The sequence below is a fragment of the Entelurus aequoreus genome, linkage group LG12 (genome assembly GCF_033978785.1).
Source record: "Entelurus aequoreus isolate RoL-2023_Sb linkage group LG12, RoL_Eaeq_v1.1, whole genome shotgun sequence".
Lineage (NCBI taxonomy): Eukaryota > Metazoa > Chordata > Actinopteri > Syngnathiformes > Syngnathidae > Entelurus > Entelurus aequoreus.
In genome coordinates, this window is record NC_084742.1 from 70,047,261 (window position 1) to 70,070,627 (window position 23,367).

At 41.5% G+C, this 23,367-nt stretch overlaps 1 protein-coding gene across 9 annotated transcripts in view; it reads right to left on the reverse strand.

Moving 5' to 3' along the window:
- The window catches only part of lrrc17 (leucine rich repeat containing 17), a 112,165-nt gene that overhangs the window by 23,010 nt on the left and 65,788 nt on the right, over positions 1-23,367 (reverse strand). For all 9 annotated transcript variants that reach the window (XM_062066591.1, XM_062066596.1, XM_062066593.1 and 6 more), the window contains one exon: positions 3,492-3,647. In XM_062066591.1, the coding sequence (XP_061922575.1) occupies positions 3,492-3,647 (156 nt within the window). The remainder of the gene's footprint in view (positions 1-3,491; positions 3,648-23,367) is intronic.

Here is a 23,367-nt window from a genome sequence, read left to right on the forward strand (position 1 = left end):
ATTTTTGAAGGAAAAGCACTGTACTTTTCAATTAAGATAACTTTAAACTAGTCTTAACTTGAAAGAAATACACTCTATACCAGGGGTCACCAACGCGGTGCCCGCGGGCACCAGGTAGCCCGTAAGGACCAGATGAGTAGCCCGCCGGCCTGTTCTAAAAATAGCTCAAATAGCAGCACTAACCAGTGAGCTGCCTCTATTTTTTACATTTTATTTATTTACTAGCAAGCTGGTCTCGCTTTGCCCGACATTTTTAATTCTAAGAGAGACAAAACTCAAATAGAATTTGAAAATCCAAGAAAATATTTTAAAGACTTGGTCTTCACTTGTTTAAATAAATTCATTATTTTTTTTACTTTGCTTCTTATAACTTTCAGAAAGACAATTTTAGACAAAAAATACAACCTTAAAAATGATTTTAGGATTTTTAAACACATATACCTTTTTACCTTTTAAATTCCTTCCTCTTCTTTCCTGACAATTTAAATCAATGTTCAAGTAATTTTTTATTTTTTTATTGTAAAGAATAATAAATACATTTTAATTTAATTCTTCATTTTAGCTTCTGTTTTTTCGACGACGAATATTTGTGAAATATTTCTTCAAACTTATTATGATTAAAATTCAAAAAAAATATTCTGGCAAATCTAGAAAATCTGTAGAATCAAATTTAAATCTTATTTCAAAGTCTTTTGAATTTCTTTTAAAATTTTTGTTCTGGAAAATCTAGAAGAAATAATGATTTGTCTTTGTTAGAAATATAGCTTGGTCCAATTTGTTATATATTCTAACAAAGTGTAGATTGGATTTTAACCTATTTAAAACATGTCATCAAAATTCTAAAATTAATCTTAATCAGGAAAAATGACTAATGATGTTCCATAAATTATTTTTTAAAGTTTTTCTCTTCTTTTTTTCGGTTGAATTTTGAATTTTAAAGAGTCGAAATTGAAGATAAACTATGTTTCAAAATTTAATTGTCATTTTTTTCGTGTTTTCTCCTCTTTTAAACCGTTCAATTAAGTGTAAATATCATTAATTATTAATAATAACATAGAGTTAAAGGTAAATTGAGCAAATTGGCTATTTCTGGCAATTTATTTAAGTGTGTATCAAACTGGTAGCCCTTCACATTAATCACTACCCAAGAAGTAGCTCTTGCTTTCAAAAAGGTTGGTGACCCCTGCTCTATACATTGCTAATGTGGTAAATGACTATTCTAGCTGCAAATGTCTGCTTTTTGGTGCAATATCTACATAGGTGTATAGAGGCCCATTTCCAGCAACTATCACTCCAGTGTTCTAATTAGGGATGTCCGATAATGGCTTTTTGCCAATATCCGATATGCCGATATTGTCCAACTCTTTAATGACCGATACCGATATCAACCGATACCGATATATACAGTCGTGGAATCAACACATTATTATGCCTAATTTGGACAACCAGGTATGGTGAAGATAAGGTACTTTTTAAAAAAATAAATAAAATAAGATAACTAAATTAAAAACATTTTCTTGAATAAAAAAGAAAGTAAAACAATATAAAAACAGTTACATAGAAACTAGTAATTCATGAAAATGAGTAAAATTAACTGTTAAAGGTTAGTACTATTAGTGGAGCAGCAGCACGTACAATCATGTGTGCTTACGGACTGTATCCCTTGCAGACTGTATTGATATATATTGATATATAATGTAGGAAGCAGAATATTAATAACAGAAAGAAACAACCCTTTTGTGTGAATGAGTGTAAATGGGGGAGGGAGCTTTTTTGGGTTGGTGCACTAATTGTAAGTGTATCTTGTGCTTTTTATGTTGATTTAATAAAAAACAAACAAAAAAAAAACAAAAAACGATACAGATAATAAAAAAACCGATACCGATAATTTCCGATATTACATTTTAACGCATTTATCGGCCGATAATATCGGCAGGCCGATATTATCGGCAGGCCAATATTATCGGACATCCCTAGTTCTAATGGTACAATGTGTTTGCTCATTGGCTCAGAAGGCTAATTGATGATTAGAAAACCCTTGTGCAATCATGTTCACACATCTGAAAACACTTTAGCTCGTTACAGAAGCTACAAAACTGACCTTCCTTCGAGCAGATTGAGTTTCTGGAGCATCACATTTGTGGGGTCAATTAAACGCTCAAAATGGCCAGAAAAAGAGAACTTTCATCTGAAACTCGACAGTCTATTCTTGTTCTTAGAAATGAAGGCTATTCCACAAAATTGTTTGGGTGACCCCAAACTTTTGAACGGTAGTGTATATCTAAAAAAAGGCTTTTTTAAAAATACGTTTTTTTAAGCCTTTTTTAAAAGCACCCACAGTCTGTGGTGCCCTCAGGTGGTCAGGGAGAGCGTTCCACAGACTGGGAGCGGCGGAGCAGAAAGCCCAGTCTCCCCTAGTTCGGAGCTTTGTCCTCAGAGGTTGGAGGAGGTTAGCCTGTCTTCTGTTTAGAACAGGTGGGTATGAGGTGTGTTAAGAAGCTTTCAGTCTCTCCAAGATTTTGTGGGATTCTTTAGTGATTGTCGCGGCCTAAAATGCCTGAATTCGCTGCAGTTTTTTCAGAAAGATGTGGCAAAGGTTTCAATGTTTGGCTTGGGGGGGGTCGCTGGAGCCTGTCTCAGCTGCATTCGGGCGGAAGGCGGGGTACACCCTGGACAAGTCGCCACCTCATCGCAGGGCCAACACAGACAGACAGACAACATTCACACTCACATTCACACACTAGGGCCAATTTAGTGTTGCCAATCAACCTATCCCCAGGTGCATGTCTTTGGAGGTGGGAGGAAGCCGGAGTACCCGGAGGGAACCCACGCAGTCACGGGGAGAACAATATCCCGAGCGCAGGATCGAACCCAGGAGATTCTTATTGTGAGGCAGACGCACTAACCCCTCTTCCACCGTGTTGACTTACCCTGTATAAATGAAGATCAAATACATATATAAATACATGCAAAATAAGGAGTGAGGACACTAGTGTGTTGCTAAATATAGTTATACTACATTTCCCAGAAGGCTTAGCGCCCCAGACAGAAACTGGAAGGAGGTCTAAACCCTATGTGTCAAAGTCAAGGCCCGAATGAATGAGCTATGGCCCCCGGGATGATATTTGATTAGTAATAGAAACGGCCCGCAGGCCACAGCCGCCTGCTGCTGTTTTGCACGCACCAATACTCCATCAGTATTGGCGCTAGGAATTTTCCAAATGGGGTCCCAGGGACCCCATCAAGTCCTAAAAATGGGGTCCCAGAGTAAATGTTTTTAAATTCTGAACCTGGTGCACCTAAAGTACGGCATCATTCTGGTTGTGCTTAGCGACCTCCAAGCAATTTTATTTGGTGCATGGTGTAATGATAAGTGTGACCAGTAGATGGCAGTCACACATAAGAGATACGTGTGGACTGCAGGATGACGCCAAATAAATGAATGCATGCGAATCACTGCTGGTGTCCTTGTGTTTATGCAAATGCATTACCTGGGTCTACGTGGTTCAGGCTGGTGCTGCTGAGGTTGAGCTGCTTGAGGTCTTTGGACAGCAGGAACTGCTTGGGCCTGAGATGTTTGATGTTGTTTCCGGAAAGATCCATCTTCACGATGTCGGAAGGAAGGTCGGGCGGGATGTTTGTCAGATCTGCAGAGGAAGACGGAGGAGTTGTTTTGTGAATTACTGTTGCAACATGCTGACCAAACAGAAGTGCATCCGGAAAGTATTCACAGCACTTCACTTTTTCCACACTTTGTTACGTTACAGCCTTTTTCCAAAATGGGATGCATTCATTTTTAGTCCTCCAAATTATACAGAGACTCACCCACATCCTGACATACTGGATGAAAACCAACGCTTCTCATCCAACCTAATGGGGCTTGAGAGGAAGGGGCGAAACTGCCCAAATATACTGTAGGTGTGCCAAGCTTGTGGCATCAAACTCAATGCTTTTTTTAATAAAAAATGTAAAAGAAAAACATTGTACCGTATTTTTCGGACTTTAAAGGCCTACTGAAAGCCACTACTAGCGACCACGCAGTCTGATAGTTTATACATCAATGATGAAATCTTAACATTGCAACACATGCCAATACGGCCGGGTTAACTTATAAAGTGCAGTTTGAAATTTCCCGCCACACTTCCGCTTGAAAACGTCGTGGTATGATGACGTATGCGCGTGACGTCACAAGGTCAAGGGAAGTGTTTGGACCCAATTCAAATACCTCTGTTTTCTTCGACAAAATTCTACAGTATTCTGGACATCCGTGTTGGTGAATCTTTTGCAATTTGTTTAATGGACAATGGAGACTGCAAATAAGAAAGTTGTAGGTGCGATCGGTGTATTAGCAGCTGACTGTAGCAACACCAACACCAGGAGGTTGTGTTGTGTTTTGAGCAGGATAGCAGACGCGCTACCGTGAGTACAGCTTTGGCTTCCAAACATTTGATCGCTTGCCCGTACGTGCGTGTCGCTATGTGCATGTCACGTAAGTAACTTTGGGGAAATATATGTTTCTTGCCGACTCTGATGGCGGCCGGGGTGTCGTCAAAAGCGTACAACGCCCGCCGCCGCATCTAAGTTAGCTTCTATTTTTTTTAGCTTCGCCAAGCTGAAAATGATTAACCGTGTATTTACATGTTCATGGTTTAATAGTATTGTTGATCTTCAGTCTATCCTTCCAGTCAGGGTTTTTTAAAATTTAGTTTCTATCTGCATTTGAGACTGATGCTATCACGTTAGCTCCGTAGCTAAGTTAGCTTCTATTTTTTTAGCTTCGCTAAGCTGAAAATTATTAACCGTGTATTTACATGTTCATGGTTTAATAGTATTGTTGATCTTCTGTTTATCCTTCCAGTCAGGGTTTTTTTTAATTTAGTTTCTATCTGCATTTGAGCCTGCTATCACGTTAGCTTCTATTTTTTTAGCTTCGCAAAGCTGAAAATTATTAACCGTGTATTTACATTTTCAGTCACTGTGAATGTCCATTTCGCGTTCTCGACTCTCATTTTCAAGAGGATATAGTATCCGAGGTGGTTTAAAATACAAATCCGTGATCCACAATAGAAAAAGGAGAGAGTGTGGAATCCAATGAGCCAGCTTGTACCTAAGTTACGGTCAGAGCGAAAAAAGATACACCCTAAAGATACACTGTAGCCCTTCACTCTAAAGTTCTTCATCTACGAATCTTTCATCTTCGCCAAATTAATGGGGTAATCGTCGCTTTCTCGGTCCGAATCTCTCTCGCTCCATTGTAAACAAAGCGGAATTGTGAGGAATCCTTGGTCTTGTGACGTCACGCTACTTCCGGTACGGGCAAGGGTTGTTTTTATCAGATACCAAAAGTTGCGATCTTTATCGTCGTCGTTCTATACTAAATCCTTTCAGCAAAAATATGGCAATATTGCGAAATGATCAAGTATGACACATAGAATGGATCTGCTATTCCCGTTTAAATAAAACAATTTCATTTCAGTAGGCCTTTAAGGCGCACTTAAAATCCTTTCATTTTCTCAAAAACCGACAGTGCGCCTTATAACCCGGTGCGCCTAATGTACGGCGTGATTCTGGTTGTGCTTACCGACCTCGAAGCAATTTTATTTGGTACATGGTGTAATGATAAGTGTGACCAGTAGATGGCAGCCATACATAAGAGATACGTGTAAACTGCAAGATGACGCCAGTAAACGACACCAAAACTTCAAATGGTCCATTGAGAATATAGAACATTACACACGGCGCTCAGAAATCTGGCAAGTATGTTTTTAGTATGACTTCGGTAAGCTATGAAGCCGCACCGCTTGATGGATTGTCGGCGCATTAAACATACAATTATTATTATTATGGTGCATGTATAAGGACCGTCAAACGGCACCTATGTAATTAGATAAGACATATATTGTAATTTAGAAATACACAAACATTTACCGTATTTTCAGGACTAAAAGGTGCACTTAAATTTTTTTTTTTTCCTCAAAACTCGACATTGCGCCCTATAACCCGGTGCGCCTAATGTAAGGAATAAGTTTGGTTGAGCTTACCCACCTCGAAGCAATTTTATTTGGTACAAGGTGAAACGATAAGAGTGACCAGTAGATGGCAGTCAAACATAAGAGATAAGTGTAGGCTGCACCGTTTGATGTGCTTCGACACACCAGTATTATTATAGTGTGTGTATAAGGTAAGACATATTATCTGGTGTTTTGTTTCGCATTATTATGCAAAAACAACTTTTCTTACCTTCTGGTACCTGCTGATGTGTATTTGGGATCTGCATAAGTCCTGAAAATGTGTAGTCCGTGCTAAAACCATAGTCATAAGCTTCTTCTTTTTCTCTACCTTCTTAAGTGGCATTCATCTTCCGCTGTTGCCATTTCTAATATAAAGTAGTGTAAAGTTCTTACTTACTGTATATCTGTCAGTAGACTCGCTATCAAAGCGCTAAAACTGTTGAGGGTTTACATAATTCACCCATGGAACTTTAGTTATTAGAGGGTTCCGGTCGGACGGTTTTTCACGGGACACATTTCCGGCGTTGACGTTGATCCTGAAGAGATGCTCAGAATGCGACTTGAAAATGGTCTGTGAAACATCATCTATGCAACACTTTCACCAAAGAACCACCATCACATGTTATGTAGACCACAAGATAGTGTTTTAAATTTAGAAAAAAATCATAATAAGACCACTTTAATGCGCCTTTTGTATGACCATAGACCTGACTAGACCCACTCATCAGCAGTGCGCCTTTTAATCCAGTGCGCCCTATGGTCTGAAAAATCTGTCAGTAAACTAGCTATCAAAGCGCTAAAAACTGTAGTGGGTTTACATAATTCACCCACGGAACTTTAGTTATTAGAGGGTTCCGGTCGGACGGTTTTTCATGTGACACATTTCTGGCGTTGACGTTGCACTAGTGAGCCGCGGATGAGGAGATGCTGCTCCGTTATTGATTTGAGTAAAGTCTGAATGTCATTAAAGGCCTACTGAAATGACATTTTCTTACTTAAACGGGGATAGCAGGTCCATTCTATGTGTCATACTTGATCATTTCGCGATATTGACATATTTTTGCTGAAAGGATCTAGTAGAGAACATCGACGATAAAGTTTGCAACTTTTGCTCGCTGATAAAAAAGCCTTGCCTGTACCGGAAGTAGCGTGACGTCACAGGTTGTGGAGCGCCTCACATCTGCACATTGTTTACAATCATGGCCACCAGCAGCGAGAGCGATTCGGACCGAGAAAGCGACGATTACCCCATTAATTTGAGCGAGGATGAAATATTCGTGGATGAGAAAAGTGAGAGTGAAGGATTAGAGGGCAGTGGAAGCGATTCAGATAGGGAAGATGCTGTGAGAGGCGGGTGGGACCTGATATTCAGCTGGGAATGACTAAAACAGTAAATAAACACAAGACATATATATACTCTATTAGCCACAACACAACCAGGCTTATATTTAATATGCCACAAATTAATCGCGCATAACAAACACCTCCCCCCTCCCGTCCATATAACCCGCCAATACAAATCAAACACCCGCACAACACACTCAATCCCACAGCCCAAAGTACCGTTCACCTCCGTAAAGTTCATACAGCACATATATTTCCCCAAAGTTACGTACGTGACATGCACATAGCGGCACGCACGTACGGGCAAGCGATCAAATGTTTGGAAGCCAAAGCTGTACTCACGGTACCGCGTCTGCTATCCAACTCAAAGTCCTCCTGGTTGTGTTGCTGCAGCCAGCCGCTAATACACCGCTTCCCACCTACAGCTTTCTTCTTTGCTGTCTTCATTGTTCATTAAACAAATTGCAAAAGATTCACCAACACAGATGTCCAGAATACTGTGGAATTTTGCGATGAAAACAGACGACTTAATAGCTGGCCACAATGCTGTCCCAATATATCCGCACAATCCGTGACGTCACGCGCAAACGTCATCATACCGAGACGTTTTCAGCAGAATATTTTGCGGGAAATTTAAAATTGCACTTTACTAATCTAACCCGGCCGTATTGGCATGTGTTGCAATGTTAAGATTTCATCATTGATATATAAACTATCAGACTGCGTGGTCGCTAGTAGTGGCTTTCAGTAGGCCTTTAAAACAGTTAGCTCCATCTTTTGACACTTCTTCCACTCCCGTCCTTGCACGCTACACCGCTACAAAAAAGATGACGGGGAGAAGACGCTGACATAGGTGAGCCACGTAAATAAGACCGCCCACAAAACGGCGCATCCTGAAGAGACGCTCAAAAAGCTACTTGAAAATGGTCTGTAAAACATCATCTGTGCAACATTTTGACCAAAGAACCACCATTACATGTTATGTAGACCAGTGGTCCCCAACCACAGGGCCGCGGACCGATTGGTACCGGGCCGCACAAGAAATTAAAATTTTTTTTTTTTTTTTTTTTTATGAAATCAACTTAAAAAACACAATATATACATTATATATCAATATAGATCAATACAGTCTGCAGGGATACAGTCCGTAAGCACACATGATTGTATTTATTTATGTAAAAAAAAAAAAAAATTAAATACCCCCCCCCCCCCCCCCCCAACGGTCCGTGGGACACATTTTCAAGCGTTGACCGGTCCGCAGCTACAAAAAGGTTGGGGACCACTGATGTAGACCACAAGATAGTGTTTTAAATTTAGAAAAAAATCATAATAAGACCCCTTTAATGCGCCCTATAATCCGGTGCGCCTTTTTTATGAACATAGACCTGACTAGACCCGCTCATCGGCAGTGCGCCTTTTAATCCAGTGCGAAAAATACGGTAATTATGGAGCATTGTCTGCAGAATTTTCAGGACAAAACTTACTGTATTCCATTTTGGATGAGGCTGGAACATAACAAAGTGTGGAAAAAGTGAATCTCTGTGAATACTTTCCGGATGCAGTGTACATGGTTGTAGACGAGTGTATCCCCCTGGCCGTCTGGTGGATTGTTGGACAGTTTGGCTGCACTGTGATGCGCTTGGCTTACTATTTTTCATCATGGGACTCTAGGCTGCACAGTAAAAGTAAGTACTTGATTGGACAGCTTTTGTGACATATTAGGTGATGCAACTCCAATAGTCCAAAGCATAATGTTGTCTGCTTAAATCAGAGGTGTCCAAAGTGCCGCCCGGGGGTCATTTGCGGCCCGCAGCTAATCTTTTACATTCTGCAAAAATTGCAAAATTGATTGTATTGCAAAAATAAATAAAAAACGATTTTAAAACAGTGGAATGAGGTGAAATCTAACGAGAAAAAGTTGCAATGTTGACACAAAAAAAAAAAAAAAAAAGACAAAAAATCCATGTTACAATGAATTATTACTTTAAAAATGTCACTTTAAAATGTTTTATGTGGAAAAAATATTGCATATGCATGTGGTTGCCATATAAAAACATCAAAGTTTTATTTGTCAAAACAAAATAGTAGTTCAAACGTAAAAACGACAAATATATCTGAAGTTGATCTTGTAATTTAAGTGTGAAAAGTTAAAAAAAACAACTAATAAAAATGTATCACTTTATGAGTGGGAGACCTTTTGGATCCCAAATATATTTAGTGGGATTTTATTTAACTTTTCACTGTGATTACTCAAAAATATTAAAGAATTCAAATGAATGGTGTCCTGCATTATTAATCTTTTAGGGCTCTAATTACTAAATACTGCATATTTCAGTTTTACTATAAAAAAAACAAAGTTGTCTTTGACAGAAAAGGCATAAAACCTGTTTTGTTTTTTATTTGATAGCAACCTGATGTTGATATAGAGATATACTGTAAAAAATAATAATAATAATTTGACTTATTTTTAACATTTTAATGACTGAGACCCTTGACCCTTGATTGGTCCCCGGGAGCCCTAAAGGTTAAAAAAAAAAAAAAAATCATTATATTTTGTTATGGTTTGAAAATGAAAAATATCAAAATGGCCCCCATATGCTTAAATGTTTCCGTGTGTGGCCCTCAGTGGAAAAAGTTTGGACATCCCTGGCTTAAACGATCGCGTTCCCACTAAACCAGGGGTCGGCAACCTTTACCACTCAAAGAGCCATGTTGGCAAGTTTCACAAATTAAAGAAAATAATGGGAGCCACAAAAAAAAAATTTTTAAATCAAAATGAAAAACACCGCATACAAAGCTTAAATTGCTTTGTGCTATGTTAACCAGGGGTCTCAGACACACGCACCGGCACGCACTTTAATATGGAAATTTGATGTTAGTGCGGCCCGCAAGTTTTTAATGAATGGCGCTTGATAGCGTCATACTTGCCAACCCTCTCATTATTTCCGGGAGGCTCCAGAATATCAGAGCGTGATGGCTCCGCTTTTGGCGCCCTCTACAGTCTGCCCAAACAGTGTACCTGCTCGACCACATGTAGAATGTAGCTTCAGCTTACTCACGTAAGTGACAGCAAGGCGTACTAGGTCAGCAGCCACACATCTTACACTGACGGTAGCCGTACCGTATAAAACAACTTTAACACTGTTACGTTACAAATATGCGCCACACTTTGAACCCACACCAAAAAAGAATGACAAACACATTTCTGGAGAACATCTGCACTGTAACACAACATAAACACAACACAACAAATACCCAGAATCCCATGCAGCACTAACTCTTCCGCTCAACCGACGCACGGAGGGGGTGGGGGGGTGGGGGGGGGGGGTGATGTGTGGGGGGGTTTGGTGGTAGCGGGGGTGTATAATCTAGACCGGAAGAGTTAGGGCTGCATGGGATTCTGGGTATTGGTTGTGTTGTGTTTATGTTGTGTTACAGTGGGATGTTCTCCAGAAATTTGTTTTTCATTCTTTTTTGGTGTGGGTTCAAAGTGTGGCGCATATTTGTAACGTAACAGTGTTAAAGTTGTTTTATACGGTACGGCTACCGTCAGTGTAAGCTGTGTGGCTGATGACTAAGTATGCTTTGCTGTCTCCTACGTGTGCAAATAAAAGCTACATACAACATGTGGACGGGCTGACACGCTGTGTGTAAATGCCATGGAGGACAATTACTGCAGTGCAATTAGGGCACGCCCCTAATCTAGTAATTAGAGTGAAAATAGGATTATATTTTCCCTGGGAGTTATCTAGGAGAGGCACTGAGATCCATAAGTCTCCTGGGAAAATCGGGGGGGGGGTCGGCAAGTATGCAGCTGAGCCGCATCAGAGTGGTCAAAGAGCCGCATGCGGCTCCGGAGCCGCGGGTTGCTGACCCCTGCACTAAACAAACCAAAAATGACACCCTTAGAGTCACTAAACTTCAATTAAATTGACTATTTTGACAAAAAAAAAAAACGCCACAATTTTGGCATGTTGTGACAACAGGAAATATGAACATGCTCCATGAGCTCTTTGGATCTGTTTTGCTCATCTTGTCCGCGACCCGACCTCCCACCGGTCGCATCGGCGTCAACAGGAGATTCGATTCGTCTGAATCGTTATCTATTTTCAAGATGTTGCGTGGGTTGTGTCAACTTGCGTGTGCATCACTCTCGCTCTTTTGTCAAATCAAGTGTTTCAAGGCATTTTCCAGGGTTTCAGTTGACGGTGCATGCATGAAACTGTGGTTCTCAGCAGCAGAACACAACAGCAAAAACGCTGTGTTCCAAAGAGAGTCTGAAATGAATATTACTGACGTGTCTTCGCACGAGATAAACAGAACCAGAAGTGCCTTTTATGGCGCCCATCAATCGTGTGCTTGGATGAAGTTGGTGCTATGTACAGTAGTGCGAAAGGAAATTGTGTTCCAAATTTGAACTGCTTGATGTGGGCTTTGCTTGCCGTTCTCTCGTGATCAATTTGGACCAGTGCTCTTTTTTCCGAAATTGAGGTTCAGAGCTAACTTTTTTAAAGTGAAAAATAGCCCAAGTTTTGTCCGAGCTACTTGACAATCTGTAGTCAAGGAGCTTGACTCCTGATTGTTGTTAGAAAACATGGTAATGGTCTGGTGAGGTACCACAGTCGAAGGGATGCAGTCACCACCTTCTTGTGGAACCTCACTCCAATCATTGTTCAACCGTTTTGTGTGTTGTCCAAGTACATTTTCCTTTGTTTTTTGTCAGTCAGAAATTGGCTGAACTCGGAGTGGAATATAACTTTATTGTCACTGTACTTAAAAAGTAATTTTCGGGACAAAAGCGTCCAAGAACAGACATACAGAGTAGACAGAGCAGGAAGGCTGACTGTGTGGCGCCCCAATAAAAAAGATAGGAAAAAGTTAAACATGGGGGAAGGAGGAGTTGAAAAAAAGCAGATACAAACTAAGCTACTATGGGGGGGCTCAGTTTGAGACCAGCAAAAAACCTCCAGCAACAATAGTACATACGAACACAAGTTAGGCCACATAAAAACTCATGATGTAGCATCTAGTCCGAAGTTGCAGTCATTAGAGCGCTGCTTCGTAAGCCATCATACAGCAGGGGTGTAGAAGTGGTGAAGGCGTGGGGTCAGGGGTGGGGGTATGTGTTCGTATCTGTGTAGTAGTCCATGGGTGCGTGTTTTGTCTATGACCCTGGAGGTCGCTCTGATCGTCATCCCGGAACAGAGTCAACATTGCAGGTGTCTTTGAAGAAGGGAGAGTGAGGGTATTTTCAAAGTGTCTTTCACTGTATTGGTCTTGCTGGGGTGTTTACAGCAAGGCCTTGCTAAGGCCATTGCAGATTGCAGATCCCGAACTGTAGATAGTTTGTTTTGGTTAGGGAGAGCAAACGCATTCTAATGGTTTGTCTGTTCAACTGTTCCATTCTGGCTCTCAAGTTGATCATCATTTCCCCCCTGCAGAGTGGAAAGCTTCTCCCAGATTTTTACACAATTTGCGTTTCAATTCCGTGCCCACAGCACCTATTCGTCGCGATGGGCAGCCTTTGGGCTCCCTGAACGGCTGCCACGGTCTTCCATATTTGTCGATATACCAGAGCAACGCTCAATCCAATCAGCAGATGACCCTTTTATCATAGTTCCGAATAAATTGGCATCTTCAATGTCTCTGACAGAAAGAACCACCAGGCTCATGCCTCTCAACTTATCCCAAGAGTCCCTCATGTATCAAATCAAATCAACTTTGTTTATAAAGCACATTTAAAATTTACCACAGGGGTAGCCAAAGTGCTGTACAATGGGCAGGTTAAAAGATAATACGAGTACCGTGCAAACACAACACAACACAAACAGAACACGATAAAAAAATAAATAAATAAATAAAATAAATAAAACATAACAACAGGTTCACAGCAGGTGTATTATGGGGCGCCATTGCAGGATGGATATCACTCAGTGTTAAAAGCCATGGAATAAAAGTATGTTTTTAAGAGAGATTTAAAAACAGGAAGATGGGAGGCTTGTCTAACACTCAGAGGTAGGTCGTTCCAGAGCTTGGGAGCAGCAGCGGCGAAAGCTCTGTCACCTCTAAGCTTCAGCCTTGTGTCAGGGACCGTTAGTAGCAGCTGATCTTAGGGATCGGGTGGGGCAGTAAGGCTGAAGGAGGTCGGAGAGATATGTTGACGCAAGGTTGTTTAGACATTTAAAAACAAATAAAAGGAGTTTAAAGTTGATTCGGTAACGCACAGGGAGGCAGTGAAGGGCCGCTAATATAGGGGTGATGTGCTCACGTCTGCGGGTCTGTGTTAGCAGACGAGCAGCAGAGTTCTGCGCGAGCTGCAGGCGGGCGAGGGAGCCCTGGCTAATGCCTACATACAGGGCATTGCAGTAGTCTAAACGATTCCAGCAGCAAATGTCCCCTCAGGACAGGCAGGTTCCCTTGAACCTAAGCTTTTCGCCAATTTAAGTCGGATAATAGTGCAAAAGAGAGGCTCTTAAAAACGTAAGACAGGACAAGGCAAAGAAGCAAAGCAGGAAAGATAAGGGAGAGGGAGGAAAGTGTGTCTGCCTTCGTTGAGAGCCAGAGTCTCTGCTTAAGTTCAAGAATGTAATAATTGGAGGCTCTGAGCTTATCTTATAAAACACCAGCCTCCAGCCCACTGGTTTTTGTTAAAAGAAGAATAAACTATCACCTGCTTCAGAGGTACAACAGTTGAAAGGGTGCAGACCCGTAGAACCGCGAATGTCCCCTACTTGTGGAACCTCACTCCAATCCTCTTCCACCAGTCTTTATGTTGTCTAGTACTTTTTTCGACAAACTTTAATGTTTTCTAGTCTTAAATGGGCTATACTCTGCACACTCTCTTTTTAGGTTCGAATATGTTAGAATAGAGGCTCGGAGTTGACTTTTTAAACAGCCCACTGATTATAAAAAGAATAAACCACAGTTGAAGGAATGCAGATGTATAAGACCGCTAACCTCACCTCCTTGTAGAACCTCTCTAATTATCTTCCACTGGTCTTGTATGTTGTTCATTACTTTTTTTCCTAACAAACATTGATCGTTTCGATAAGTCAAAAATGTTAGAGCGGAGGCTCCGAGCTAACCTTTTAAAACACAAGCCACCACCCTGTTTACTGATTTTAGTTCAAATAGGAACCATTGCAGGTACCACGATTGAAGGGATGCAGATGTGTACACCCTCTAACGTCACCTGTTGTACTGAACATTTTTGGGGGTTTTTTTGTCAAAAAAAAGGGCTAAACCTGGCTATCTCACTGTTAATGTTAAACATTTTTGACTGGTGGCTCAGAGCTAACTTTTTTTTTTTAAAAGCCACAAACCTAATTATTAAACAAAGACTGAACCACTTGCCCTCTCCAAGGGTACCACAGTTGAAGAGATGCACACTTGTTGACCCGCTAACGTCAACCTTACTCTAAGCATCTTACAACAACCTTGAGTGTTGTGCAGTACTTTTTTCAAACATCCATCCATCCATCCATTTTCTACCGCTTGTCCAGTTCGGGGTCGCGGTGGGTGCTGGAGCTTTTTTCAAACAAACGGATGTTTTTTTAATCTAAAATGTGCCAAACTTAACTCCCTGTCCCACCCTTAAATATGTTAGGAGGGTCCGAACTAACTTTTTAAAACAAAAGCCACTACCCTACTGATTTATCCGTAAAATATGAACCATTTCTTACATGAATCCAAAGGTACCATAGTTGAGGGGTTGCAAATATATAGAACTGCTAATTTAACTTACTTATGGAACCTCACTCCAGTCATTTTCTACCTGTCTTATAAGTATGTTCAGTATAGTTTATTTTTCAACAAACTTAAAGGCCAACTGAAATGATTTTTTTTTATTTATTAAACGGGGATAGCAGATCCATTCTATGTGTCATACTTGATCATTTCGCGATATTGCCATATTTTTGCTGAAAGGATTTAGTAGAGAACATCGACGATAAAGTTCGCAACTTTTGGTCGCTGATAAAAAAAGCCTTGCCTGTACCGGAAGTAGCGTGACGTCACAGGTTGAAAGGCTCCTCACATTTCCCCATTGTTTACACCAGCAGCGAGAGCGATTCGGACCGAGAAAGCGACGATTACCCCATTAATTTGAGCGAGGATGAAAGATTCGTGGATGAGGAACGTGAGAGTGAAGGACTAGAGTGCAGTGCAGGACGTGTCTTTCTTCGCTCTGACCGTAACTTAGGTACAAGGGTTCATTGGATTCCACACTTTCTCCTTTTTCTATTGTGGATCACGGATTTGTATTTTAAACCACCTCGGATACTATATCCTCTTGAAAATGAGAGTCGAGAACGCGAAATGGACATTCACAGTGACTTTTATCTCCACGACAATACATCGGCGAAGCACTTTAGCTACGGAGCTAACGTGATAGCATCGGGGTTAACTGCAGATAGAAACAAAAGAAATAAACCCCTGACTGGAAGGATAGACAGAAAATCAACAATACTATTAAACCATGGACATGTAACCACACGGTTAATTCTTTCCAGCCTGGCGAAGCTTAACAATGCTGTTGCTAACGACGCCATTGAAGCTAACTTAGCTACGGGACCTCGCAGAGCTATGCTAAAAACATTAGCTATCCACCTACGCCAGCCCTCATCTGCTCATCAACACCCGTGCTCACCTGCGTTCCAGCGATCGACGGAGCGACGAAGGACTTCACCCGATCATCGATGCGGTCGGCGGCTAGCGTCGGATAGCACGTCTACTATCCAAGTCAAAGTCCTCCTGGTTGTGTTGCTGCAGCCAGCCGCTAATACACCGATCCCACCTACAGCTTTCTTCTTTGCAGTCTCCATTGTTCATTAAACAAATTGCAAAAGATTCACCAACACAGATGTCCAGAATACTGTGGAATTTTGCGATGAAAAGAGAGCTTTTTGTATTGGATACAATGTGTCCGAATACTTCCATTTCAACGATTGACGTCACGTGCATTCGTCATCATACATAGACGTTTTCAACCGGATATTTAACCGGGAAATTTAAAATGTCACTTTATAAGTTAACCCGGCCGTATTGGCATGTGTTGCAATGTTAAGATTTCATCATTGATATATAAACTATCAGACTGTGTGGTCGGTAGTTGTGGGTTTCAGTAGGCCTTTATTTTCTTTTGTCAAAAATCGCACTATTCTTCCTTAAGAATATTTTCCGTAGATAGTTTATTCTTAAAAACAAGGCTGATTGTCTTTGATACTGCAGGTTAGCGCAGGGGTGTCAAACGTCCCGGCCCGTGAACAGGTTTTGTCCGGCCCGGAAGATGAGGTTGCTAAGTATGAAAATTAGATGACATTTTTGAATGACAAAAACTGCTAAATGTGTTCACTGGGATGTCGCAATGGCAATTATTTGTATCCCCTGCCTTTAACGCAAAGCTATGTGACCATTTCAGCACTTCTTCGTACTTAGGCTGCTTATAAGTAATTGTATACAAAATAGAGTATACAAAGTAACCTGTGACATTTCTGCCCAAATAAATGCTTTTGATAATCTGTACATTTCGTGTTGTACTTAAGATTGCATGGGGACACATTTTCTGGGCACACATAAATATGCTGAAATAAAATGTATCCCCTTTCTAACTTCATGTGTGATTAATGAAATGAGTCCAAATTCACACGTTTTGGTGTAGATGATGCCACATACGTACAAACCCCAAAACCAGTGAAGTTGGCACGTTGTGTAAATGGTAAATAAAAACAGAATACAATGATTTGCAAAACCTTTTCAACCTATATTCGATGGAATAGACTGGCAAAGACAAGACACTTAACGTTCGAACTGGACAACCTTGTTATTTTTTTCAAATATTAGCTCATTTGGAATTTGATGCCTGCAAAATGTTTCAAAAAAGACTGATAAAGTTGAGGAATGCTCATCAAACACTTATTTGGAACATCCCACAGGTGAACAGGCTAATTGGGAACAGGTGGGTGCCATGATTGGGTATAAAAGCAGCTTCCATGAAATGCTCAGTCATTCACCAACAAGGATGGAGCGAGGGTCACCACTTTGTCAACAAATGCGTGAGCAAATAGTCGAACAGTTTAAGAACAACATTTCTCAAGCAGCTATTGCAAGGAATTTAGGGGATTCCCCATCTACGAGCCGCAATATCATCAAAAGGTTCCGAGAATCTGGAGAAATCACTGCACGTAAGCGGCAATGCCCGTAACATTCGATCACTAAGGCGGTACTGCATCATAAAGCAACATCAGTGTGTGAAGGATATCACCACATGGGCTCAGGAACACTTCAGAAAACCACTGTCAGTAACTACAGCTTGTCACTACATCTGTAAGTGCAAGTTAAAACTCTACTATGCAAAGCGAAAGCTATTTATCAACAACACCCAGAAACGCAGCCGGCTTCGCTGGGCCCGAGCTCATCTAAGATGGACTGATGCAAAGTGGAAAAGTGTTCTGTGGTCTGACGAGTCCACATTTCAAATTGTTTTTGAAAACTGTAGACGTCGTGTCCTCCGGACCAAAGAGGAAAAGAACCATCCGGATTGTTATAGGCGCAAAGTTGAAAAGCCAGCATCTGTGATGGTATGGGGGTGTATTAGTGCCCAAAACATGGGTAACTTACACATCTGTGAAGGCACCATTAATGCTGAAATGTACATACAGGTTTTGGAGCAACATATGTTGCCATCCAAGCAAGATTGATGAACATTATCACATAATTTATTCAGAAAGTCTGTACGCAAAAATGTGTTTTTCTAACGGTACGTGTATTTGTATTGAACCGTTTCGGTATGGGGGGTTCGGTTCTGTTCCGAGGTGTACCGAACGAGTTTCCACACGGACATATTAAGTAGCGTAGCGCACGTTGTGTAAACAATGCACACCGAGGCACAACACACGGCATGCTAGCAGCGACCGGGCTACAACAACATGTAAAAGCCAGAGCTGGAAGACCCTCCTGCCTTGTTAAGATCTCCCGTTTGGGAACATTTTGGCTTCGCGGTGCGATACAACCATGGATAACATCGCTTTAACGAAGAGAAAGACGAACAAACACAGCTCCCCCCGCATTCAAGCAGGCTCTCCTAGGCGAGTCAGGCAGGGCTAAAGCAATAACAAATGCCGTTGGTGTTTTTATAGCAGCAGATTTAAGACCATATTGCATTAAAAAACTAGATTTTGACCCACTTCTATGGCGGAAGAACAATGAGCCCACATATCCTCTTACTGCCAAGTTAGCCAGGCACTACCTTGCCATACCTGCTACCTCCGTGCCCAGTGAAAGGGTATTTTCCACAGCTGGAGACATTTTAACTGCAAGCAGGTCTGCTCTTTCTGCTGACAATGTGGATAAACTGATTTTTCTGGCAAAAAACATGAACATTGAGTGAAAGTCACCAGGGTTAAAGGCTGGGGGGGAGTTAATCTGAGGCTGAGTTGACTTGAAACTGTTTAATGTTGCACTTTTTGTATGTAGAGAAAACTTTTGTCATTTTATTTAATCTGAGCAACAACTTGAAGCAGTTTAAAGGCCTACTGAAAGCCACTACTAGCGACCACGCAGTCTGATAGTTTATATATCAATGATGAAATCTTAACATTGCAACACATGCCAATACGGCCGGGTTAACTTATAAAGTGCAATTTTAAATTACCCGCTAAACTTCCGCTTGAAAACGTCTATGTATGATGACGTATGCGCGTGACGTTAACGGTTGATACGGAAGTATTCGGACACCATTGAATCCAATACAAAAAAGCTCTGTTTTCATTTCATAATTCCACAGTATTCTGGACATCTGTGTTGGTGAATCTTTTGCAATTTGTTTAATGAACAATGAAGACTGCAAAGAAGAAAGTTGTAGGTGGGATCGGTGTATTAGCGGCGGACTACAGCAACACAACCAGGAAGACAGAGATGGATAGCAGACGCGCTAGCCGGCAAACTCACCTTAACTTCCTCCGTCTCGCCGACCGCATCTGTGATCGGGTGAAGTCCTTCGTCGCACCGTCGATCGCTGGAACGCAGGTGAGCACGGGTGTTGATGAGCAGATGAGGGCTGGCTGGCGTAGGTGGAGAGCTAATGTTTTTAGCATAGCTCTGTGAGGTCCGGTTGCTAAGTTAGCTTCAATGGCGTCGTTAGCAACAGCATTGTTAACCTTCGCCAGCCTGGAAAGCATTAACCGTGTAGTTACATGTCCATGGTTTAATAGTATTGTTGATTTTCTATCTATCCTTCCAGTCAGGGGTTTATTTCTTTTGTTTCTATATGCAGTTAAGCATGATGCTATCACGTTAGCTCGTAGCTAAAGTGCTTCACCGATGTATTGTCGTGGAGATAAAAGTCACTGTGAATGTCCATTTCGCGTTCTCGACTCTCATTTTCAAGAGGATATAGTATCCGAGGTGGTTTAAAATACAAATCCGTAACCCACAATAGAAAAAGGAGAGAGTGTGGAATCCAATGAGCCAGTTTGTACCTAAGTTACGGTCAGAGCGAAAAAAGATATGTTTGCACTGCATTCTAGTCCGTCACTCTAACGTTCCTCATCCACGAATCTTTCATCCTCGCTCAAATTAATGGGGTAATCGTCGCTTTCTCGGTCCGAATCGCTCTAGCTGCGTTGAAAACAATAGGAAAATATGAGGAAGCGAACAACCTACTACGTCACGCTACTTCCGGTAGGGGCAAGGCTTTTTTTTATCAGAGACCAAAAGTTGCGAACTTTATCGTCGTTGTTTTCTACTAAATCCTTTCAGCAAAAATATGGCAATATCGCGAAATGATCAAGTATGACACATAGAATGGATCTGCTATCCCCGTTTAAATAAAAAAATGTCATTTCAGTAGGCCTTTAATGTTGCACTTTATATGTGGAAATGTTGCACTTTATATGTAGAAAGTTTTTGTTAAGAAACCAATTCTGAGCCTTATCTTATTTAGTTTTTATTTGATATATGTTGACTGCATTAGCCCTGGCAATGGACCCTGTGTGTATATATGTATGTTATTGTTATGCTTAGCATTCATGACTGCCTGCTGTTGCACTGATCAGCCTAGTGGTGGCTCACATCCATCACACACACAGCTATTTTAAAGCAATGTTAAAAGGATAAAGCCATTGTTTACAAATTTTGGTAAATAAATAACCAGAAAATGTATATATTGTTGTTTTCTTACTGTACCGAAAATGAACCGAACCGTGACCTCTAAACCGAGGTACGTACCGAACCGAAATTTTTGTGTACCATTACACCCTTAGTTTTTACGTAGAGTATCCTGTCCCTGCACGTGTATCTCTCCCTGTTTCCTGCCGCACGGACCGTGTAATTTACTGAGAAGAATGCTTTTTTTTTTTTTACAGTGCAGATGTTGCGAGCTTTATAGCCACAGCACAGATGTTGTAGGCTGTTATCATGGTGGCAAGGTGCCACAAAGCAAGTCTGGATAGGAAGACGCACATAGGTGGTTTGTTGTTGGTGCACCGTGCACTAATCCATCATTTCCTCTTGTGTCCGCATGCCCGCAGAGTCTATTTACAGATGAAAACGGACACTGTCTGGCATATTTAGATGCAAAATAACAACCTGTGTTATTCAGGCCAGGCCAGAGTCTGTCAGGAAGCCTAAGAACATAAATCCCACTCCCTAGCGGAAAAGCAGCCTAACATCCAAGACTATGAGGACTTGTTACTAAATTTATAATTCCAAGTAAGAAAAGTTCTTAGCTCAATTGAGGCTTTATGGTCGCACAGCAGCTGCAATCATTTCTGTATCGATGCTGCTAAGTCACTAAAAGTTCTCGCAATGGCCCGGTGAACTTTCCTACAGGGCAGATCTCTAGGAAAACCCAGAGCTGGAGCAATCAAAACAGCAAGTTCTCCAATGGAACAACCTGCTGCTTGTGCAAAATCATGTTCTGTTTGACATTTTGTCTGATACTGGCGTTCGTTTAAAAGAAGAAAAGAAAAATGCTCTGACTTAAAGGCCTACTGAGACCCACTACTTCCGACCACGCAGTCTGATAGTTTATATATCAATGATGAAATCTTAACATTGCAACACATGCCAATACGGCCGGGTTAACTTATAAAGTGACATTTTAAATTTCCCGGGAAACTTCGGGTTGAAAACGTCTATGTATGATGACGTTTGCGCGTGAGGTCAATGGTTGAAGCGGAAGTATTGGGACACATTGAATCCAATACAAACAGCTCTGTTTTCATCGCAAAATTCCACAGTATTCTGGACATCTGTGTTGGTGAATCTTTTGCAATTTGTTTAATGAACAATGGAGACTGCAAAGAAGAAAGCTGTAGGTGGGATCGGTGTATTAGCGGCTGGCTGCAGCAACACAACCAGGAGGACTTTGAGTTGGATAGCAGAAGCGCTATCCGACGCTAGCCGCCGACCGCATCGATGATCGGGTGAAGTCCTTCGTTGCGCCGTCGATCGCTGGAACGCAGGTGAGCACGGGTGTTGATGAGCAGATGATGGCTGGCGTAGGTGGATAGCTAATGTTTTTAGCATAGCCCTGTCGAGGTCCCGTAGCCAAGTTAGCTTCAATGGCGTCGTCAGCAACAGCATTGCTAGGCTTTGCCAGGCGGTACAGCGTTAACCGTGTGGTTACATGTCCAGAGTTTGGTAGTATTGTTGATCTTCTGTCTATCCTTCCAGTCAGGGGCTTGTTTCTTTTGTTTCTATTTGCATTTAAGCACGATGCTATCACGTTAGCTCCGTAGCTAAAGTGCTTCACCGATGTATTGTCCTGGAGATAAAAGTCACTGTGAATGTCCATTTCGCGTTCTGGACTCTCATTTTCAAGAGGATATAGTATCCGAGGTGGTTTAAAATACAAATCCGTGATCCACAATAGAAAAAGGAGAGAGTGTGGAATCCAATGAGCCAGCTTGTACCTAAGTTACGGTCAGAGCGAAAAAAGATACGTCCTGCACTGCACTCTAATCCTTCACTCTTACGTTCCTCATCCACAAATCTTTCATCCTCGCTCAAATTAATGGGGTAATCGTCGCTTTCTCGGTCCGAATCGCTCTCGCTGCTGGTGTAAACAATGGGGAAATGTGAGGAGCCTTTCAACCTGCGACGTCACGCTACTTCCGGTACAGGCAAGGCTTTTTTTTATCAGCGACCAAAAGTTGCAAACTTTATCGTCGATGTTCTCTACTAAATCCTTTCAGCAAAAATACGGCAATATCGCGAAATGATCAAGTATGACACATAGAATGGATCTGCTATCCCCGTTTAAATAAGAACATTTCATTTCAGTAGGCCTTTAACTTTGCTTTCCTGTAAAATATTTCAAGAGTGTGACTCAGGGTTCGTCTTCAGCTCCCCTGACAGAGTCCCAGTCTGATCTGCACTGAGACTGACGTGGAGCCTTGAAATGCACTGTGGTTCACCTCAGAGAAGCAGCCCTCAGACCACAGGGGCGGCGCCATTAAGACACAAGGGAGGAGAAACGAGGACACGGAGATTGGAAAAAAAAAAGTTAACCTCACTTCTCTTTGGTCTTGTATGAAAGGAAACCATGGTCCAAGTTTGTCCTGCGGGCTTGGCTGCCATGCTCGCCATTCTCTTTATTTGGACCAGTGCTGCTGGTTGGGGCTAAAACACTGGACTACTGATTCTCTTGGTGAGGAATATGACATAAAACCCTACTCTTACGGTACCAAAGTTGAGGGGATACAGGTAGACTGACCATACGTCCTCTTTTCCCCGGACATGTCCTCTTTTGCGGGGCTGTGGGGTTTCTTAAATGCCTCAAATGTTCGGTATTTTGAGTTAGGGTCGGAGGTGGGTAGTAACGCGCTACATTTACTCCGTTACATCTACTTGAGTAACTTTTGGGATAAATTGTACTTATAAGAGTTGTTTTAATGCAACATACTTTTACTTTTACTTGAGTATATTTATAGAGAAGAAACGCTACTTTTACTCCGCTCCATTTATCTACATTCAGCTCGCTACTCGCTACTGATTTTTATCCATCTGTTAA